At 44.4% G+C, this 21,453-nt stretch overlaps 1 protein-coding gene across 6 annotated transcripts in view; it reads left to right on the top strand.

The window, feature by feature from the left end:
• Nucleotides 1-15,906: 15,906 nt before the first annotated feature.
• The window catches only part of EZH2 (enhancer of zeste 2 polycomb repressive complex 2 subunit), a 62,799-nt gene continuing 57,252 nt past the window's right edge, over nucleotides 15,907-21,453 (top strand). For 3 of the 6 annotated variants that reach the window (XM_083706291.1, XM_083706290.1, XM_083706289.1), the window contains exon 1: nucleotides 15,908-16,065. Coding sequence is in view for 1 of the 6 variants with exons in the window: in XM_083706285.1 (XP_083562411.1) it covers nucleotides 16,550-16,616 (67 nt within the window). In the remaining 5 variants the exon portion in view is untranslated. Of the gene's footprint in view, nucleotides 16,066-16,130; nucleotides 16,212-16,524; nucleotides 16,617-21,453 lie in introns of those variants that run through there. The other 3 variants (XM_083706286.1, XM_083706287.1, XM_083706285.1) reach the window with 3 other exon arrangements.

Genomic DNA, 21,453 nt, shown 5'->3' with positions numbered 1-21,453 from the left:
CTTTCAAGCCTCCGCAGCCATCCCGACGCTAGAACAGTGAGACGGAGGGCTGCGCAGCGCCCCATCTCACTGTTCTGGCTTCAGGGACAGCCTTTCAAGCCTCTGCAGGGCAGCGGGGTGCCTTCACCCCGCTGCCCTGCAGAGGCTTTGCGCAGCTAACCCCGAAGCCTTTGGAGCGCAGCGCGAGGTCCCGCTGCACTCCAAAGGCTTCAGGCGGCTATCCCTGAAGCCTGGAGAGCGAGAGGGGTCAGTGCGCACTGACCCCTCTCACTCTCCAGGCTTCAGCGAAAGCAACGCGTAGCCTCCGGAGCGCGGAGGGAGTGTTCCCTCTGCGCTTTGGAGGCTTCACGTTGCTTTCGCTGAAGCCAAGGAGCCTGCATTCGCTCCATAGGACACACAAACATTTCCCCTTCCTTTTTGGAGGGGGAAAAGTGCGTCCTATAGAGCGAAAAATATGGTAAATGCCGCCACCACTTTGCTGAAGCTCAGCAGGTCTGGGTCTTGACAGTGCCTGGATAAGAGACCACCTTGGAACCACATGGAAGAAAGGAAGGATATAAATGTAAGAAGATAAGTCTGACATGTCTGACTTGTGGACCCAGGCTGGTCCACATTCCGTAAATCTGATACTTTTCTTGAATTAGATAGAATGCTATCACATGGGATTTGACACAAATCTTAAACCTATATATTAATTTGAAATACAATAATCCTAGACAATCTCCTACCTAACAACCTTTGAACCTTGGTTACAAGTGCAGTAACCAACTCCTTGAGTGGGAACCATTGGGTGGAAATGACTTCAGAATAGTTGATTTTGCTAACAGTTTCCAAATTATGTCATTTTCAGGACATACTTATGGTATATAGATATTACTCATGTATTGTATTACTCACTTTCGTAGTTCAGATGCGTGGCATCTGTAAAAACTGGAAACTCCAGTTGCACCACAATGTGAAAGTAGTTATGTAGATGATACTCCCTTTCATCTACATTTAAATATGACTCCATGATGTGACTCTAGAGAAGCAATACAAAATAGCAGAACTGAAAGTGAAGGCCGTTGTGTATAAGACTGATTGAAGAAAACTGCTACCTCCAAACATATCCCTTATCCTAGGTCTCTTAACAGGGTGCACATATCCTTGATATACCGTAATCAGCATGCGTGCTTCAGGAAACGTGAGAATTGTACAATCAGGTCTCTGTGATAATCCAAAGATTAGTCAATGCACTTTGAATGATCTTCCTTTACATAGATCCATTTAGTTTCCAAAGCACTGAGGATGATTTTCAAAAGTAGAAGCTATTGGCAGATATTTTCCCCCACCCCTTGCAATTTGAAAATAAAACCCGCTCAGATAACAGGGGAGCTGCAAGGATTACTTAATGTGTGGAGTACTTAAAATATTCTAAAGATGCATGTCTTTGCATGCTAAGTAGTGTTATTAATATAACTTCCAGCTCGTAGATTCTATGAGCAAATCATACTTGCTTTACAGCTAGATTGCTGTTCTGTCTCTAGAAATTGGGCCATTACTATATAAGACAGCAACAGCTGTCAGGTGGCAATATTTCTGCCTTATCATCATTGACCTCATTTGTAGTTATATCACTGATTTGCTGATCAGTATGCCATTAAGAACTGAGCTCATAAAATGATATAGCAGTAAATGTCCTTCAGACCTCTGCATGTGGCAAAATCTCATGAATGTATTTAGAACTTTTTCTTTTCAAAAGCTTTTTAGGATGTGGCCTGGTGCTGCTCAGTACTGTTCTACTGCGGCTGAAGAAGTGTTTAATGATGCTTTGTATTTTTACTAGGTTATAAGTTTTGCAGTCTTAAAATGTTATATGTTACCTTTTTAGGAAAGATGATGGAAATAATTGTATAGGCATAAAATAATATACAATGGTTCCTTGGTTAAAGAACTTAATTCGTTCTGGAGGTCTGTTCTTAACCTGAAACTGTTCTTAACCTGAAGCACCACTTTAGCTAATGGGGCCTCCTGCTGCCGCTGTGCGATTCATCCTGAAGCAAAGTTCTTAACCAGAGGTACTATTTCTGGGTTAGCGGAGTCTGTAACCTGAAGCGTATGTAACCCAAGGTACCACTGTACAGTCATACCTCTAGTTACATTCAGTTCAGGTTATGTCTTTTTAGGTTGTGTCCTGCGGCAACCTGGAAGGTACCGGAAATGGTTACTTCCGAGTTTCGCCGCTTGCGCAGACGCGCAAAATGATGTCATGCGCATGCACAGAAGTGGCAAATTGCGACCCGCGTAGATGCGGATTGCGTTTCTTTCAGGTTGCAAACGGGGCTCTGGAACAGATCCCGTTCACAACCAGAGGTACCACTGTATATTGTTATAGATTTGGGGGGAACACCCTAAACCTTAGAAATTAATAAATCGTAGAATTTTGATTAATTGCGATATAGATGAAAGTAGAAGTTACAGAACTGTGCCAGCCCAGGAATTCCTGGGCTGGCTTACACACACCAGCCTGGCTGGCCTAGCAAAGAGCAAATCTGTTAACACAACAAAAGGGATTAATGGGCCATCTGAGATAAATCCTTTGGCCTAAGGAGACAGATGTTGCCAAGCTGATGGGTTGTTTGCTTGAAGTGACAGGAAAAGAGAGGTTTTTTTAGCAAGGTGTTCTGCGAAGAAGAAAGGGGGATGGGAAAATATCCATCTTGGGCAGGCTGGCTGAAGCCTGGCTGGCTGGTGAGCTTGACATTGATACCAGGAAAGATCCTTGAACAGATAATTAAATGGTTTGTCCATGTGCACTTAGAAAAGGGTGGTGTGGTTACTGTGACTACTAAGACTCAGCACGGGTTTCTCAAAAACCAGCCCTGCCAGAGGAATCTCATTGCTTGATGAATCGGGGGGATGCTGTGGCTTTAGTGTATCTTGATTTCAATAAGGCTTTTGACAAAATCCCCTGTGATATTCTTGTATTCCAGAAGCTCCAATGAACAGCTCCACTTGGTGATGATGAGTCCTACCCTTTGGAGCAGGAGAAAACAAGCTTGTGCCATCTTCCATGTGACAGCCCTTGAGATATTTGAAGATGGCTATCTTATCTCCTCTCACTGTCCTCCTTTCCAGGCTAAACATACCCAGCTCCTTCAACTGTTCCTCATATGGGTTGGTTTCCAGACCCTTGATCATCTTCTTGCCCTCTTCTGTAGATGTTCCAGCTTGTCAATACCCTCCTCAGTTTTCTGTACATGGAAAGTTCCTGTACAATGAAGTTTTATCCCCAGTACCAGGTGTTCTTCTGTCATCTGTTGTGTTGTCTTCCTCCCCTTCATGATCTAGTTTAAAGCTCTCCTGATCAGGTTCATGAGACTCTTGGCAAACACTTTTCATTACATTTACCACAGAGCCTAGGGTTTGCTGATCAGAAGGCCGGCGGTTCGAATCCCCATGACAGGTTGAGTTCCCGATGCTCAGTCACTGCTCCTGTCAACCTAGCAGTTCGAAAGCACATCAAAGTGCAAGTAGATAAATAGGTACCGCTCCGGCGGGAAGGTAAACGTGTGCTGCTCTGGTTTGCCAGAAGTGGCTTAGTCATGCTGGCCACATGACCCGGAAGCTGTACACCAGCTCCCTTGGCCAGTAAAGCGAGATGAGTGCTGCAACCCCAGAGTCCGCAACTGGACCTAACAGTCAGGGGTCCCTTTACATTTACCTATATGCTATATTGTAATTTATGAACTAATCTATAGCCATATGTACATAACAAAATATGTATTTTATCAAAGTAATTGTTGAACTGAAATACAATTAATTGGGGGGGCCACTCAGGCCCTAAGCTATTGTTTGTGTAGCTTATACGTAAATCCGGCACTGAGTCTATCCCTTTGTTTTGTATAACCTGCCACCCTAATGGCAGACAAAAGTAACCTAGTGGAAATCTCACTCATCACAGTCTAAGGGAGGGAGATGGAGACAGCTTGAGGAAAGTTTGATAGGAGCAGAGAACCCATCACTTAGCACTGATCCAAACTCCCACTTGTCCCGTGCCTAGAAAGCAATGTTTGGAGCAATTTTGCCTTTGCCTTGCCGCTTTCCCCCAGAAAACCCCTCTTCAGTTCTAAATTGGAAGAAACAGCAGCCCATGGAAACCCTGATTGCTGTTTGCTCTCATTTAGTTTTTCCCAGGGTAAAGCAGCGGGGTAAACAGAAATGTGGATGTGACATTTGGAGAGCTAAGAGCTTTTAGCTGGAGTTAGCTGAGCCAGAAGCAGCCTTCAGCCTGGGGATTTTATAATGAACGGCAGCCTACTTTAGGAGGCAGTTTGTAAGCAAATAGATCTCAAAAAGCCACAGGTTTCCAGCGCTCTCTCATTACAAGTAAACAGACCCATAAAGAGGTCACCTCTGGAAGTTCCTATCATCACCCATTATGTAACAATATGTTTTGGAGAAGCAATTGTAGACTGCTTAAGGACACCGTGCCACACATTGCAGCAAAAGTTCCAGTCCCCTGTGGCAAATGAACTGCCCTGAAAGGAAAGGCTGATGGCACAGGTAAGGTGCAGCAGCTATGTGTATGACGTGGGATAAGTTGCAAGTCAAGAAGGTTACTAGCCATGAACTTCCAGCAATGACAGCAGCTGTGCCATCTTTGGAGCTCACCTGGGTGCCCAGATGTTTTGTTGGGGTGAAGGGAGCTGTTTCCCCATGTACAGCATATCCCTAATAATGATTACCTATTCAGGTAGGTAGCCGTGTTGGTCTGACACAGTCGAAATAAAATTATTATTTTTTTAAAATTGTCCAGTAGCAACTTATAGACCAAGTTTGTTCTGGTATAAGCTTCCGTGTGCATGGACACTTCTTCAGATTCACTGAAACAGAAGTCACCAGACCCTTATATATAGTGGGAGGGTGGGGTGGGGTTTTTTCAGAATGGTAGTAGGAGATGGGTATGGTAAACCTCTTGACGACTGTTAATGACTGCAGGACTAATTGTAGGACTAACTGCAGACTCAACCTCTGCTTAAAAACCTCTAAGGAAGGAGTCCACAACCTCCCAAAGGAGTCTTTTCCACTGCTGAATAGCCCTTACTGTCAGAAAGTTCTTCCTGAAGTTTAGTTGGAATCTCCTTTCTTGTAACTTGAAGCCACTGGTTTGAGTCCTACCCTTTGAGCAGGAGAAAACAAGCTTGTGCCATCTTCCATATGACAGCCCTTGAGATATTTGAAGATGGCTATCTTATCTCCTCTCACTGTCCTCTTTTCCAGGCTAAACATACCCAGCTCCTTCAACTGTTCCTCATATGGGTTGGTTTCCAGACCCTTGATCATCTTCTTGCCCTCTTCTGTAGATGTTCCAGCTTGTCAGTACCCTCCTCAGTTTTCTGTACATGGAAAGTTCCTGTACAATGAAGTTTTATCCCCAGTACCAGGTGTTCTTCTGTCATCTGTTGTGTTGTCTTCCTCGCCTTCATGATCTAGTTTAAAGCTCTCCTGATCAGGTTCATGAGACTCTTGGCAAACACATTTCATTACACTTATTCCACGGTTTCACTATTCTTCTGGCAAGAGCCCTGGTACAATTTCTCCAATTGTACATTATAATCTGGCCTTGTCAGGTACCCAGCAAAACCAGAAGATGTGAGTCACTAATCATTGCTGGTGGTCTGTGTTCTATAGTTCATGTTGTCTAGGTCTTCATTTGTCAAGCATGATAACTAGAGGATTTCCACTTTTTATTTGTGTTTGTGTGTATGACCACATTTGTAATGAAGTAACTCCTAAAGGAGTTTTTAACATGGCTGCCACAAGAATGCTTCCAATTTGACAAAATTCCAAAAACACTAGCAAGTAGGAAATTGAATGCCTAGTTTGCCATTTTTTTATTCTCACATCTCTATATTTTGTTGTATATGTGAACTATGAAGCCCAGTTGTGCCTTGTAGGAATTTTACCACATGAAGTAGTTCACACAGTAATCCCACCACCCAAACTGTGCCATGCATTGTCAGGTAACCATGACAAGGAAGCTCCTGCATGACTAGTCATAGCGCTGGCATTGTGCAACAGCCTGTTGAAAATATTTCTAAGTGGACTATAGTATAAGCTGTGGTGTTGTCACTGAACCAGTAACTGAATGTTAAAGTCACATTCTTTTACATGAATGATTATTTATTAATATCCAGCCAACCTTTGTTTGCTCATCATTGGATGAAGTAGGTTCTGGCCTCAAAAGCTTTGTGCTACAAATACATCTCTTAGAGCTCCTCCAGATGCACTATTCATTCTGATTTTCTCGCTTAAGTAGTGGTTAGACTATATCCACTCTTTTTTAAAGCATTCATTATGATTTGTTTATGGGACAGTTACATGACAATGACCGTTCATCCTGATTTGCGTGTGGAGTGTTTACTGGTCTTCCCATTAATAACTGATTCATCCCACATTTTCTATTGAATATCCCTATCACGATTATGCGGAATCGGCAAAGTTAACAATCAAAGTAAGAGAACCTATGATGAGCAACAGAAGGAATTAGAGATTCTTGTATTGTTGTTATGGTATAAAGGGCAGAAGATAGGGTGCAACAACAAAGGGGGAGAAATAAGAAACACCATAGAAGGGGTGGGAAGCCAACAAAAACAAAAGAAAAATTCATGCTATACTGGACTGCACATGTTGATTTTTTGAAATTTTTTATAAAATATAATAAAAACAAAAAATGAATTTCCCTATCAATTTCCAAATCTTTTTTTTAATCAGTTGTTTAAAAAGTGGTTTTGTTGTTCAGGAATGGGGAACCTGTGGCCCTCCAGATGTGAGTGGACTCCCATCAGCCTTGACCACTGGCCATGCTGGCTGGGGCTGATGGGAGCTGGGGTCCAACGACACCTGAAGAGCCACAGGTTCCTCATCCCTGTGCTAGGGCAACATAGTAGTACTTTAATTAATGTTAAAGGCACAAACAGAAAGTTCCTATAAGTGCTTGAATCCCTCCGTCAAAATACTGACATTCTGGAGGCACCCATAGTCTTTAGGTACCACAGGACTTCTTGCAGCTTTTGGCAATAATAATAATAATAATAATAATAATAATAATAATAATAATGTAATGCTATGGGAGGCTTTCAACAGAACATTAAAAACAGAATAAAACTTCAAACATTAAAAACTTCCATAAACAGGGCTGCCTTCAGATGTCTTCTAAAAGTCTGGTAGTTTTTCTCTTTGACATCTGGTGGGAGGGCGTTCCACAGGGCGGGTGCCACCACCAAGAAGGCCCTCTGCCTGGTTCCCTGTAACTTGGCTTCTCGCAGTGAGGGAACCGCCAGAAGGCCCTCGGAGCTGGACCTCAGTGTCCGGGCACAACAATGGTGGTGGAGACGCTCCTTCAGGTATACTGAGCTGAGGCTCTTTAGGGCTTTAAACACTTGAGAATAACTGTGTGTGTTGTTCATTCTGCTTGTTTAAGATTGCCTAAAGTTTAAAAACCTTTTTCTAGGATTTACAGCAAAGTTGGCTAATCTTTGGCCCTCCAGATGTTGCTGGACCAATGCTCCCATTGCCCCTGACTACTGGACATGCTGTCTGGGGCTGATCATAGTTGGAGTACCATAACATCTTTGATATCATATCAAACTAGATATGATAGGAGCACAACCCAATGCAGCTTGTGATGAAGTTCTGTGAAGTGGAAGTTCCAGGAGAGCACAGCATCGACAAGGGGTGGGGTGGGGGGCAAAGAATCCTGTCTCACCGTGTACCCCCAAAAAAACTATTGTTTCCCACCTGTTTTTCAAAGCTGTGGGGATTACCTGGTTTCTTTTTGCAGTTTGAGCTATCTGCTATGACTGATAGTAGACTCTTTCTTTTGTAGTTTCAAAATTGTACTGTATAGCTAAATGAATGAAGCAGGAGGCCAAGTATTATAGTCAATTGTGTTCACTGTTGTCCTAAAGTAGGGCCAGTTCTGCATCTCTATTTGACATACTTTTACTGAGAATTGTCACTTTGATTTGAATGAGACTGAAGCATAAGTAAATAGGCTTAGAATTGTAAATTTGGTGTTAATTTTACATATTTCAGGAGTACTGTAAATACTTTGTCACTGGTGGAGTGGCTCAGGTGTTGCGCTTGTACCATGGAGGTCAGAATTAAAATATCTGTTCAGTCATACAATGTACCTTGTTGAGTTAGTGTGATAACAACATGGAATAACAACAATATATGTTGTTCTGAGTTTTAGAGAAAGGGCTGGATACAAATATGAGGGGTAATAATTTGTTCCTCATTCTCTGAAAAGGACGAGAGGACCACACAAGTGTATGCTATGTTGAATAAGCCACACAGTCATTCACTGATGCATAAAAATGATCACAGAAACACATAATAGCACAGTAGCTTATTTACATAATTAGCCCCTGATTAATTCACTCCATTGAATTCATCTGTACTTGCTGGGTTTGATTCTGAACTCTCAAGAGAAACTGGGAGTAATGCCAGACAAATCAAGAGAGTTACAAATGTGCAAAGAGTCAGGAGTAAGATCTTGTTTCCAAACACTGCGCTATGAAAAATAAATAACTGAAATATCATGGAGTTATTTTTTTTCTAAATTAAGTGGGTTTTAAGTGGTGCTTAGGCACTGTCTAACACACACAGCACATGGTGAATTTTGCTTGTAGCACGAGATCTGTTTTGAGAGATCAGCAACTGCCTCTCCCAGTCTTCTGAGTGCACACCAGTGTGACTCAGAGTATAATTTGGTTGCATAATTAGTCGAGTAGGTTTGAACTATTCCTTTTCATTGTGGAACACATATCTGCTCCAGCAATACTTAAATTGTAATCTGATGCATGCTTACTTGGGACTGAATTCTACTGAGTGGGACTTAATTCAGAGTAAACTTTCAAAAGGTTGTGTTATGCTATGTACAAAAACTGCATGACTTGAGCAGGAGAGCCACTTGGAGAGTGCACTCACCACTGCCTGTGCAAATGAACAAATCTTCCTCCAGGGTCAAGTTCAGGAAAATCTCGTTCTACTAGGGCTGCTACTCTAGTGTGCACTACAGTATATATAGCTTTCACTATGGGAGGTTTTTGCTTCTTGTCTGTTGACACAACAGTCAAAGACAGGAGCGGCAGTTAGGAGCAAGACTTGATTTTATGCTATGGACAGGCCTGGACTTTCTATTCTTCTCTATACTAATTCCCACTGGCTATGCTGTTTTATGGCATCTGTGCCGAATTGGATGGAGGGGACACCTGTGATCTAGAAATAACTGGCATTGTTCTCGTGGTATTTGTTCATTATGAACAGATGTTGTTCAAAAAGGTGAAATCCTACAAGAATGATACAGATGACACTTCTTGGCTCTATTGTTTTCAAACTGGATTACTGGCATCCCCCCCACTTCCATGCGATCAACTCATGCGCAACCATGGATAAAATTCCTTCCAGAAATGGAAGGAGACAGCTGGAGAGTCCTCATGGCTCGCAAGGAAACCCTCCGCAGAGCACGAAGAGGACGTCAGTGAGGGCGGAGGAAGCCCTGAAGGGACAACAGGGCTTTGTTTACGCTGCTCAGCCTCCCTGCCTAACAGCTGATCTGCGGGGCAGCAAAGCAGCCGCTTTCCCATGTATCCTCCAGCTTCCTGCCAGCCCCAGCTTCAATTATAGTTGTGGATATTTTTTGATACAGTATTAGATTGAAGAGAGAGCAGCAGAGAGGGTGTTTAAAGGGTGTTTAGATGGTGCCTCCCACTTTATGTGATTTCACTTATGTGTGTGGGGCCCCCGGAATATAACCCCTGCATAAGTTGTAGGGATGCCTGTACTGCAATGCAATGCACTGAATGTGGAGGATATAGATGGCCTGCAAAAGTCAATTAGTGCAAAATGCAGCCCCCTGAATCCAAATAGGGACCAGAAGGTCTAAACATTTCATCTCACTTCTGTGCCAATTGCCCTAGCTACCAGCGTCTTTCTGAGCTAAATTCAAAGTGGTTGTATTAACATTTAAGACTGTGTTTGGGGATTGGTTCCTTAAAGGACTGTCTGCACCTGCTCATAATCTAAGAACCATGTTGGAGGTCCTTCTGTTTGCGTGCCTACTTGTGAAATTGGTTAGGCTGGCAGTCGCATGAGACAGGGCCTTCTTGGTGGTGATTCCGCAGTTGTGGACATCTGCTGAGTCTCTTTAGTTATGGCATTCAAGAAAGCCTTAAATACTTTTTTAAAAAAACTATGTCCTTGCTTTAGGAGAGTTATATGTTCTAATTCAGTTTATCTCATGCATCTATTTGTCTGTATCTACTCAGTTCTTCATATTCTACTACAGTAGTTCCCAATTAGCTGCAGACTCCGTTTTTCAAAAGCCAAGTCATGGACCCCGTACTTAACATTTTTGATATATCTATGGTAGTTTTTGTTATGTGACTGGTGCCACAGTCCCTCTGAGTGGGTTACGTGGACCCCCTGGGGTTCATGGACCACCAACTGGGAACCACTGATCTACAGTGGTACCTCGGGTTAAGTACTTAATTCGTTCCGGAGGTCCGTACTTAACCTGAAACTGTTCTTAACCTGAAGCACCACTTTAGCTAATGGGGCCTCCTGCTGCTGCCGTGCCGCCGGAGCACGATTTCTGTACTCATCATGAAGCACTATTTCTGGGTTAGCGGAGTCTGTAACCTGAAGCATATGTAACCTGAAGCATATGTAACCCGAGGTACCACTCTAGTCTATTGTTTTTCTTTCTGTACATTGCTTTGTGAGAGTTCTGCTGTAAAAAGGGACAGAAAGATAACTAATAAGTTAATTTGTTAAATTGATGTGACAAGTAATACTGCTGCTGCCACCACAGCAGCCACAGCCTTTAAAAATATAAAGAATGGACAATAAATAATTGAAATGAATGTCATAGCACCATCTTTCCATATATTTATGATTGATTTTAGAAGCCATTAATCAGGAGTTTTGAAACAAGTGTTTCCCAAATGGTAGATTGGGCCTAAAAGTGTGTCATATATATTTTGTGACTATTTCATCAATCCAATGGCAGTTGAAGTCAATCTAAAAGCCATGTGTTATAGTCAGAGCTTAAAGAGCTGGACCAACGCAAACTCCACTGAATTAAAACCACTTTGTACAGGAAACATACAACTCAGTTGAAGCAACTCCATGCAAGTAGGCAAGCTCATGCACAGAGTAGTTTTCAAAAGTTATAACTACGTACTACATAGAGCCATGTAGAAGCGCTGCTGTATTCACATGATGGCCATAGAATCATAGAGTTCAAAGGCCATGTTCAAACTGGCCTTAACAAAGATGGAGACATTGTACGTGACTTGAATGAACAGTATACATACATGGTGTATGTATTTTCTTTTTTTCTTTTTTTTCAGATTCCCCACCATTGTGCAGCATGGCTACTGAGGCAGCAAGCCCAATGGAAAGACCAATGGGACTTTTTAACCCTTTCCCCTCATTCCATTTTCCCTCTTTTATTCTGCAAGGAAACAGACATGGGTACCAGAAGATGGAGAGATTGGCTTCTTAACTCTGTCCCAAACCCCTATCTTCTGCTCTAGGCTGCAGCCTTCATGGCTACACTGTAGAAAACAAAAAGAAATTCGAGGCTGCAACCAGTGCAGGTCATTGTACTGATCTCAGTGGGACTTACGTCTGAACAGACATTCACAGGATTGTGGAAAAACATAATGGAGTACACATAATATCCTAAGCTCTGTCCTAAATCTGCAATCCTATGTACAACTAACTAGAAAGTAAACCTCACTGAACTCAAAGGCACATATTTCTGAGTAAACATGGATCAGAATGTTAAGAGGTATTACAAAAAGTAAATATTTAATTTTTAATGTCATCAATGGAGTAGTTTATTTATTACACTTTCAGGCCTGGTACACATGCAGATGTGCCACAGATTTAGATGGAGCTTATTTCCAAGTGAGAATGGGCGGAATTGACATTATTGTGGTACCTCTAGTTGCAGACATGATCCGTTCCGGGGTGCTGTTCGCACCCTGAAAAGTCTACAACTAGAGCAGCGCTTCTGTGCAAGCACAGAGAGCAACAGAGTGTTCTGCGCACATTTGCAGTGGTGTCGGGCCTACAGGTAAATTTTGCAAAGTCTGAGGCTATGTGCTTCAACACCCACCCTCATACCCAAAAAGAATTCTCCAACATCAGCAAGATAAAACTTTGCCGCACCAAGTTCAGATATCTAGGGGTACAAAAAACCAGAAACCTCAACAAATTATACCTCCACAACTACAACCCCTTGTGGTGACAAATCAACAAAGACCTGAGGAGATGGAACAACACCAACTTCACTCTCTCAGACAAGATATCCATGATCAAAATGATCATCCTCCCAAAATTAACCTACCTATTCCACCCCCCCCCCCCAAATCTGGATTATCCCAGCCCAACTTTGCAAATGGCAGAAAAAATTACATTCATTTATCTTCTCACACAAAAAACCAAGAATAAGCCCCAAATACCTAGACCGCCCCTCCTTAGAAGGAGGATGGGGAATCCCAAACATGGGAGCATATTACATCACATACACAGCCCAACAAAACAAGAACCTGCCAACAGCATGTGAATCAATCTGGCTAACCTGATCCAAAAAAAATCCAAAAAGACCCACCCCATTCACACATGAAAACAAATTTCTCTACAGCCAATCAAAGACAACCAACCACACCTTAAGCCACCCCCGAACCTCTCTCACCACCAAAGAAATACAAGCGGATAATAAAGAGAACCCACACAAGTGACGCTGACACAAAACCCCACACATACACTACGTAGAATAGAAGCATTGCCACCCACTCACCATTCCCCCCTCCACCTCTTTCCCCCTTTGCTTCCTAATGTAACACTAATGTCTCAACAAATGAACCTGATCTGCAGAAAACGTAGCTTGAAAAAAGAAACATTGCACACACTTTTGTAAACCAAGAAATCTTTAATAAAAATATATTATAAAAAAGGAGATAATTGGGATAAAATATATCAGAGTTTCCAGGTAAATTTACCAATGAGGGCTTAATTAAATGGTTCCTAGCTTGTTTATAGGGACACGGGTGGCTCTGTGGTCAATCAGAAGGTCAGCGGTTTTAATCCCCGCAACGGGGTGAGCTCCTGTTGCTCGGTCCCAGCTCTGGCCAACCTAGCAGTTCGAAAGCACCTCAAAGTGCAAGTAGATAAATAGGTACCGCTCTGGTGGGAAGGTAAATGGTCTTTCTGTGATCTGCTCTGGTTTCGCCAGAAGTGGCTTAGTCATGCTGGCCACATGACCCAGAAAAACTGTCTGCAGACAAACACGGCCAGTAAAGCGAGATGAGCGCCGCAACCCCAAAGTCGTTCGCAACTGGACTTAGCTGTCAGGGGTCCTTTACCTTTTTAGCTTGTTTATACAGTCCACAGTGTGGTAAAAAATGTTTCATGCAATCAACAGCCTGAGAACATAAACAGAGTCTATTCTGGTAAGGTATACCAGTCAGTCTGCCATTTACAACTTCAGATGGGAATACATTTAATCTAGCTTTGGTACTAACAAATTCGTAAGATATGAGGGTAAACAGAAAACACGCCCATAGTGAATTCTGGATGCAAATGGTCCTCAGGTTACATATGATCAAGAATGAAGATCGCTGTATGCAATATCTGTCATAGCCTCTGCCTCAAGGATTTAAGGGCTATCTATATACCCAAATGCGATAAAAAGGACGGTGAGAGCACAGTTGAGGAGGCTTTCTGGGCCATACTTTTCGACCATGGGTTGATAAACCCCTCATTGGATAAATGTCCCAGTAATCCCTTATCCAGGCCAAAACTGACATCTTTAATCAGTTCAGCTGTACCTTGGTTCTTGAACGTAATCCATTCTGGAAGTCCGTTTGACTTCCAAAACAATCGAAAACCAAGGTGCAGCTTCCAATTGGCTGCAGGAGCTTCCTGCACTCAAGTGGAAGCCACATCGGATGTTTGGCTTCCGAAAAACGTTCAAAAACGTACTTCTGGGTTTTCAGCGTTCGGGAGCTAAAATGTACGAGCACCAAGGCGTTCAAGAACCAAGGTATGACTGTACAGTGGTACCTTGGTTTTCGAACAGCTTAGTTAATAAACAACTTGGAACTCAAACACCGCAAACCCGGAAGTAGGCGTTCAAGTTTGCAAACTTTGCCTCAGAAGCTGAATGTCTGGTGCGGCTTCTGATTGGCTGCTGGACGCTCCTGCAGCCAATTGGAAGCCAAGCCTTGGTTCTGAATATTTCGGAAGTTGAATGGACTTCCGGAACGCATTCTGTTTGAAAACCAAAGTACGACTGTATTTCAAAACAGCCTGCCACACTTGGATGGAAAGAAGTCACTCATCAGTTTCCAGAAACAGAACTGAATCAGGAACACAATTTGGGACCTGAAATAGGGACCGAAATAACTTTGCCTGGAACCTGTCTAGCTTTGGAAATGAACCACAGTACCAGACATTTGCAGCATTTAGGAGTTGGGAAACAGATTTTGCATTAAAAACTCTTATAGCTGATGGAACATACTGACCTCTATTTTTTGGGGGGGGCGGCAGAGCATATTGCAAGTTTGCTCATCCCCACCTTCTGACAGCTAATCTGCCAGTGGAAGCTCCAAGGCTTTGTGTGGTGAAGCAACAACCCCTAAGTACCGGAAACATTTAGTCTGCTCTAAATTATGGCTAATACCTATTTAGAAGGGGAATAACTTTCCATGAAGACAGGTGCTAGGAGACCCTTAGAGGTAAGTTCAGGGAGGCTTTGCATGTCATTTGCCTGAGTTCTGTGGAAAAAACCCACTTTCCACAACTGGAAGCAAGTGAGAAAACTAAGCATGTCGCCTGGTAATATGTTACTTCTGTCACTATGTATAAAATCATGCATATGTACAAATCTGTTGTCAAAGCAAATGTTCCTGTAAACAACTTCAAAAGCATCCATATGTACCCCAAACACTTTCTCATAGCTGCTGTCTTGAATAATTCTAGGCGCATCTCCCTGGAGCCCCCCCCCCTTGCCCTTATCTCTGGCTTATCTCAGGAAGCTTCAACTATAGGCAGCTACTTCCACCGCCCTCGTTATGACACTCGCTTCTCCCCATGTTCCTGATGGCTACCCTCGAATCTTCCTTTATTATTACTTTTATGATTACCAGGGCCCATGGCCCACGGCGGAGTCACTCAAAGCAGAGGGATTCCTGGGATCTGTTAGCTTCCCCTCCCCTGCAATAACTTCGCCCGCATCACCTGCTTGCTGAGGAGAGACTTCGCTGGCGGCGCTCGTTCGCCTTTGCCCCAACGTTGCGGCGCAACTTCGACAGGGTTTTTTGTGTCTACACGTGGTTTGAATGGATGCAGGAATGGTAAAATGCACAAGTTCAAAAACTTGGGCTTACTTGCGAGGAAGAGAGAGGGGTTGCCCCAAGTGCTGCCGTCTATGCCCGCTTCTTTCCACGGGAGTAATGCCACTGAACTGGGGCAGAGACCCCGGCGGAAGCCCCCTCCCCCCCCCCCGCCTACTCTCTGGCGGAGCCGCCGGAGGAGCCGTTGACGGCTGCGCGCCTCCCGACTGAGGAGCGGGGGGGGGCAGAGAGGGGCTCCCGAAAGACACGCGGGCGCGCAGCATGGCGGAGGGGGGGAGGGGCGGGGAACTCTCCCCTCCCCTCCCCCCCCGCGCCGCGCGCGAGAACAAAGAGCTTCTCCCGCCGCCCTTTCCCGCCCGCACGTGGGGGGCCGAACAGGCCCCTGGCCCCGCCTCCCGCGGCCGCCGGTTGGTGGGTTGCGCGGCGCGCGCGCGGGCGGGCCCGTCCAATCGGGGCGCCGGCAGGCCCTCGCCAAGGAGCGCGCTGCCCATTGGGCCGCCGCCGCCGCCGAGTTTGCCGCCCGCGCTCTCGTCCTGAGCGGGAGGAGGAGGAGGAGGCGGCGGAGGGAGAAGCGCGCGGAGACGCGGGCGGAGAGAGAGGGCGCCCGAGGGAGAGAGCGAGGCCGGCGGCGGCGGCAGAGGGCGCGAGGGTGAGCGGCGGGCGGGCGGGCGCCTGAGGGGGCGCGGGGGGGGGCCGAGGGGCGGGGCCTGCCCTCCGGGAGAGAGCGCCCCTCCCCCTGCAACTGCCACGGGCGGGGGGGGGTCGGGGCGCCGCCTCTTCTTCGGGGAGCAGCAGGTAGGGAGGGGGCGCTGGGCGGGCATGGGGGGGGGTCCGGAGCCTCCTTCCCTCCCGGGGCGGGGGGGGGGGCCGGGCGCTTCCTCCCAGCCCGGGACGCGGCGGCGCTGGGCTCGGGCGCCGAACTGTCCTTTGTTTGAATGGGCGCCGCCTCCGCGCGCCCGAGGAAGCTGCCGAGCGGGAAGCCCGGCTCCGGGCGAGGCGTCCCTCTCTCCGCCGCCGCCGCCGCCGCCGCGCCCTTGCCTGCTTCATTGGGCGTCGGGGGGCGGGGTGAGGGAGGGGACCCCGGAGCAAGAGGGGCTTCCATGCATTCTCCGTGCGCTGGCTGCTCCTCAGACATGCTGCTTTACAGTTTCAAAATGCTAATCGCTATAACCGGGATTTACCTTTTCTGGGGGGAATCCAGTCAGTGCAAACCCCGCCTCTGATCCCCCTCAGTAGTGCCCCCGCACCAGAGCACCCCAGGACGCTTCAGCCTTTTGAATGGAAGGTGCTTTCCCACTTTGCCAGAAGCATGATGGGTGATGCCGTGGAAGAATTTTGAATAAGTTGTTGCCGCTACTGTTTCCAAAATTGAAAAGCCTTGCGTATCAAAGCAGAATTCCTGTACATGTGTACTTCACAATAGACATGCATAGGATTGTGCTGCAAGTCTTTTGTGTGACTGGTATTGGTAGAAAAGATTAATATAATGCTTGCTTTAAAGTAATCCACAATTTTGTTAACCCGGAGGATGGATTTAAGCAGATCCAGTCCTGCTGATGGCAGTGATAGTTCTTAATTTTTGTGGCTGGTGTGAAGCCTGAAAATACAGTGTAGCCCATTGTGGGCTTTCACTAGAATTTCCATCAGTGGAAGTCCTGACATTCATCTGATGGCTTCAACTGTGTTTGAAGGTGTCACTTGATTAAACAAACAATGGATGGATTTTATGTCTGCAAATGAATGAGCAACATGGAAAGGAAAACATTTGCTTTTTAGATAATGCCTGTATATGTCGCAGTAGGTACCATCTCAGAAGTATTTTAATTAATAAATAACCATGTGTAGAGGGGGGGAGTGATTGTTTTTGTTTGTTACAATGTTAGTATTCTTGTGTTTTTATATTGTAAACCAACCTGTGATCCTCAGATGAACGGTGATACAGAAATTTAATAAATAAAGCAAAAATTTCTTGCTGTAAGGTAAGGAAGAATTCCTATTCTAAGAAGCCAGCTGCAATCAGCGGTTTTTGTAAGCTTTATATGAAATAGAAATCAGACTGGAGTCCTAGGCATACATTATTACAGAGCTTTCCAAACTGTGTGTCATGACACACTAGGCTGCAGTGTGTAGGTGTGTTGCGCGAATGCCCCACCCCCTGCTCCTCTCAGGGCTGGAAAGGTGCTAGTTTAACCTGTGGTTTGCTAGTAAAACTGAATTACTGTGTCAAGAAATGATGCATGTCCTAAAAGTGTGTCACCAACATGAAAAGTTTGGAAAGCTCTGCATTACTTGCTAAGGAGTAGGCCTAATTGAACTCAGTTACTTCAGAGTTGACAGGTGTATCGTTGTATTATCAGTTTCTTTTAAAAAATGTGCTGCCAAGTTGATCAGGAATAATCAGAAGATTTTTGGTTGGTCAACCAATTAACAAACATTGCAAGCTTTATTAAACTGGTATCACTTTCTAGCCCACTTTAATATGTTCCCACAAAGCTTATTCTTGCGCAATATAAAAATAATTTTCTCTCTCTCCCCGGTATGTTTAGTAGGTATAACAATTTGATGCTTTTAAAATGGGTAGGCTAATGAATTGAACAAAATGAGCATGATACTTAAAAGGAAATAGCATGTCCAACTGTCTTTCTTTGTGGTTTTTAAAGATACCACATTGTGAAGATAGACATTACTTTTCTTAGGCAGCAATACTAATTTTGAGAGAAGCCAGCTTAACTGTGTCCTAGTGCCACTGTTACTCATTGTGGAAAAGTCACAAGGAGGATGTTTAGTTTGATGCATGTTTATAGAGTATGCCTAATTGGCTGTGACTTTCTGTCATATGACATATTTCCAGTATATACTGTTTACTGGCAACATACACACGTTTCACTTGTGCAAATTCAGCTTGGCCAAATATGTAAAAAATCTGCCATTGCCCTCATCTTGGGAGAGCAGTCAGAGGTGCAGCTAGAGTACATTTTTTGACAATATGCAATTTTGTCCAGGAAGCTATCCGCCAGCCTTGGGAGCCCGGCGCGACTTCCCGCCGGGCTCCCAAGGCTTGCAGACAGCAGCCTGCAGCCCGAAACCCGGGGAGCGCAGTGGAGCTACTTCCGGTGCTCCTCCAACCCGGAAGTGGGCAGCCACGCAGCACAGCACCGGTAAGAGCGAGCGGTGGCAGTGGGCGGTGGGGGTCACCATGGGCCGGATAAACGAGTCCTGCGGGCCTTAGTTTGGGGGCCCCTTGTAGGCTGCCATTTGTGGCTGATAGACTGCATTTGAATTTGGCAGTCACAAGTTCTGTGAATACATTCAAAAGCCTAAGAGGCAACTGTATTCATTTCATATCACAGTTTCTCATTTAGGGGAAGTTTTTGACAATTATATATTGCTGAGTATTGCGGGGCATGGTAGCACATTCCTAATGTGCGCTTGACTAACATCTGTGTTCATAACCCACTAAACATTTTTAAACTTGCTGATGTAATAACAGAGCTTCCTTTTTCTAAATAATCAGCAAGCTATTATTGTAATAATCTGAAAACATGTACATTGCAGTGCATTTTGGTATGCAAGGGGAGCGAGATCCATAGCACCCAGAAATTGCGTCCTGTTTTCTCTTCCATATTTTCAAATTCTTCTTGGTAGTAACTTCAAGATTAGGATCAGAATCCAGGTAGCAGGACCTGGCCCTCTTGAAGCAGAGCAATAGTTTAGTTAGTTGATGTGACAAAGTGGCAGAGTTCAAAGTTTGACTTGGTTGCTTTTGGATAAAGTGTTTCCGTATGGAATTGGGGGAGAGGAAGGAATATGGACTTAATGGCCAGTGGGGTGTGGAGAGAACAAGACCCAGAAGCTATTAATTTATCACACAGTTTTTGTAAAAATAATATGATCCTGCTTATTCCAAGAGTATGCATGTAGGTAGTTTTAAAAGTAGTTTTAAGAACTGTTACAGATAGGTAGCCGTGTTGGTCTGCCATAGTCAAAACAAAAAAAATTCCTTCCAGTAGCACCTTAAAGACCAACTAAGTCAGTTCTTGGTATGAGCTTTCGTGTGCATGCACACTTCTTCAGATACACTGAAACAGAAGTTTCCAGACCCTTCTATATAGTGAGAAGGTGGGGAGGGCTGGTTGACGACTCTTAACGACTGCAATAGGTCTTACAGGAAGAAGCAAGGGGTGAAAAGGTGAAAAATGGTGAAAAAAGGTGAAAAAGTGTCCTTCAGCTCTCTATATTGGACAAACAGGCCAGACCTTACCCCAAAGAATAAACGGACATAAATCGGACATCAGGAATCACAAGACAGAGAAACCAGTAGGAGAACACTTCAATCTCCCAGGACATTCTATACAAGATCTCAAAGTAGCTGTTTTACTACAAAGGAATTTCAGAAATAGACTGGAAAGAGAAGCTGCTGAATTACAACTTATCACCAAACTTAAAACCATGGAGAAACCTGGCCTGAACAAAGACCTTGGATTCTTATCTCATTATACATGACAAAGCCATTTTTCACCTTTTCACCCCTTGCTTCTTCCTGTAAGACCTATTGCAGTCGTTAAGAGTCGTCAACAGGCTCATCACAGCTATCTGCCAATCACCCATTCCCACCAGCCTTCTGAGTAATACCCCTCCCCACCTTCTCACTATATAGAAGGGTCTGGAAACTTCTGTTTCAGTGTATCTGAAGAAGTGTGCATGCACACGAAAGCTCATACCAAGAACTGACTTAGTTGGTCTTTAAGGTGCTACTGGAAGGATTTTTTTTTTGTTTTAAGAACTGTGTTAGTCATATTTTAAAATCCTACAAACCTTGTTAAAATGAGCCTTTTAAGCGAGTTCCTTTAAAAAAAGAAGTCCGTAGTCTTCTAAATTTCCTTTTCTTTCTCTTTTAACCTCTCTTCTATTTCTTTTTTTAAAAATCTCTTACTTTATTCCTTTCTTTCCCCCACCCCAATGTTTTTATTGTATTTAGATCAAAGTCATAGTTTGGACAAAAAATGGGAAAAGATATTTGATATTAAGTTCTGTATTTTTCTCTATAAAGCCTAATAAAAGTTGTTGTTTTTTATAAAAAAAGGGGGGGTTCTGTTGGAGCATACCTGTGTAGTATTCCATTATCAGGATCTAACTTGTGCCTAATAGGAGCAAAATAGAGCTTAAAAGGAAAGGAAGAGAAGTTGTTGGCTTGGCCCTGTTACTAGTTGTTAAGTCGGGCATTTAGATATTGCTGCTGTTAATCAATAGTCTGGACTGCATGGTGTTGCAGTGCGAGCCACATACAGCCTCTGGTGGTCCCATTTGTCGGTTGACTCAACATAGCATACATGTGGTGGCCATTAGGCAGGGTTTTGTATTTGTTCTTTTTTCTTAAGAAAAGCAATACAAATGGTTGAATATTTAAGGTGAGCCAGAATGGTTATCAGAATTAAGACAGCGTGGCATGTTAGACAATAGTTGTTCTTGCAGTCATGAGATGTGCAGATTTCAACCCAATAAGTATGCAAAGAAACAGTACTCCCAAGTACTGTTATTGAAAGGATAATCTCAAGGGCCAAGAGTCTAAGAAAAGGGCATTGTGTTTCTTAGCATATTTATTGGGTTGAAATCTGCACATCTCATGACTGGAAGGCTAGCAAGTGAAATTGTACTAGAAAATGAATAGGAACTTAGCAGAGGGCAATAAAATAAGGTACCTAAGGATCTTGATTTGAGTTCATGCATGCTACCGAACACCCATGCGGTTCCAGGAACCCAGAAGTGTAAACCAGAAATGGGGAGCATCCTGGGGAGTCCTCCTGGCTCACAAGGAGACCCTTCCCAGAACCCGAAGAGGACATCCTCTTTGGGCTCTGGAGAGGGTCTCCTCATGAGCCGGAGGGACAGTGGATCTTGTTGAGCAGCTCAGCTGATGCACGGGGAAGAAGATTCCCCATGCATCCGTGGTGCAAGCCCCGCTGCCCCTCCAGGGTGCTCCCAATATATGTGATTTTGGTTACACGCGGGGAGGCCTGGAACGTAATCCTCACATATA

The sequence above is a fragment of the Podarcis gaigeae genome, assembly GCF_964106915.1.
Source record: "Podarcis gaigeae genome assembly, chromosome: 12".
In the NCBI taxonomy this organism is placed as follows: domain Eukaryota; kingdom Metazoa; phylum Chordata; class Lepidosauria; order Squamata; family Lacertidae; genus Podarcis; species Podarcis gaigeae.
Note: the sequence above shows the minus strand (reverse complement) of the source record. Positions and strands in the feature narration are given on the sequence as shown.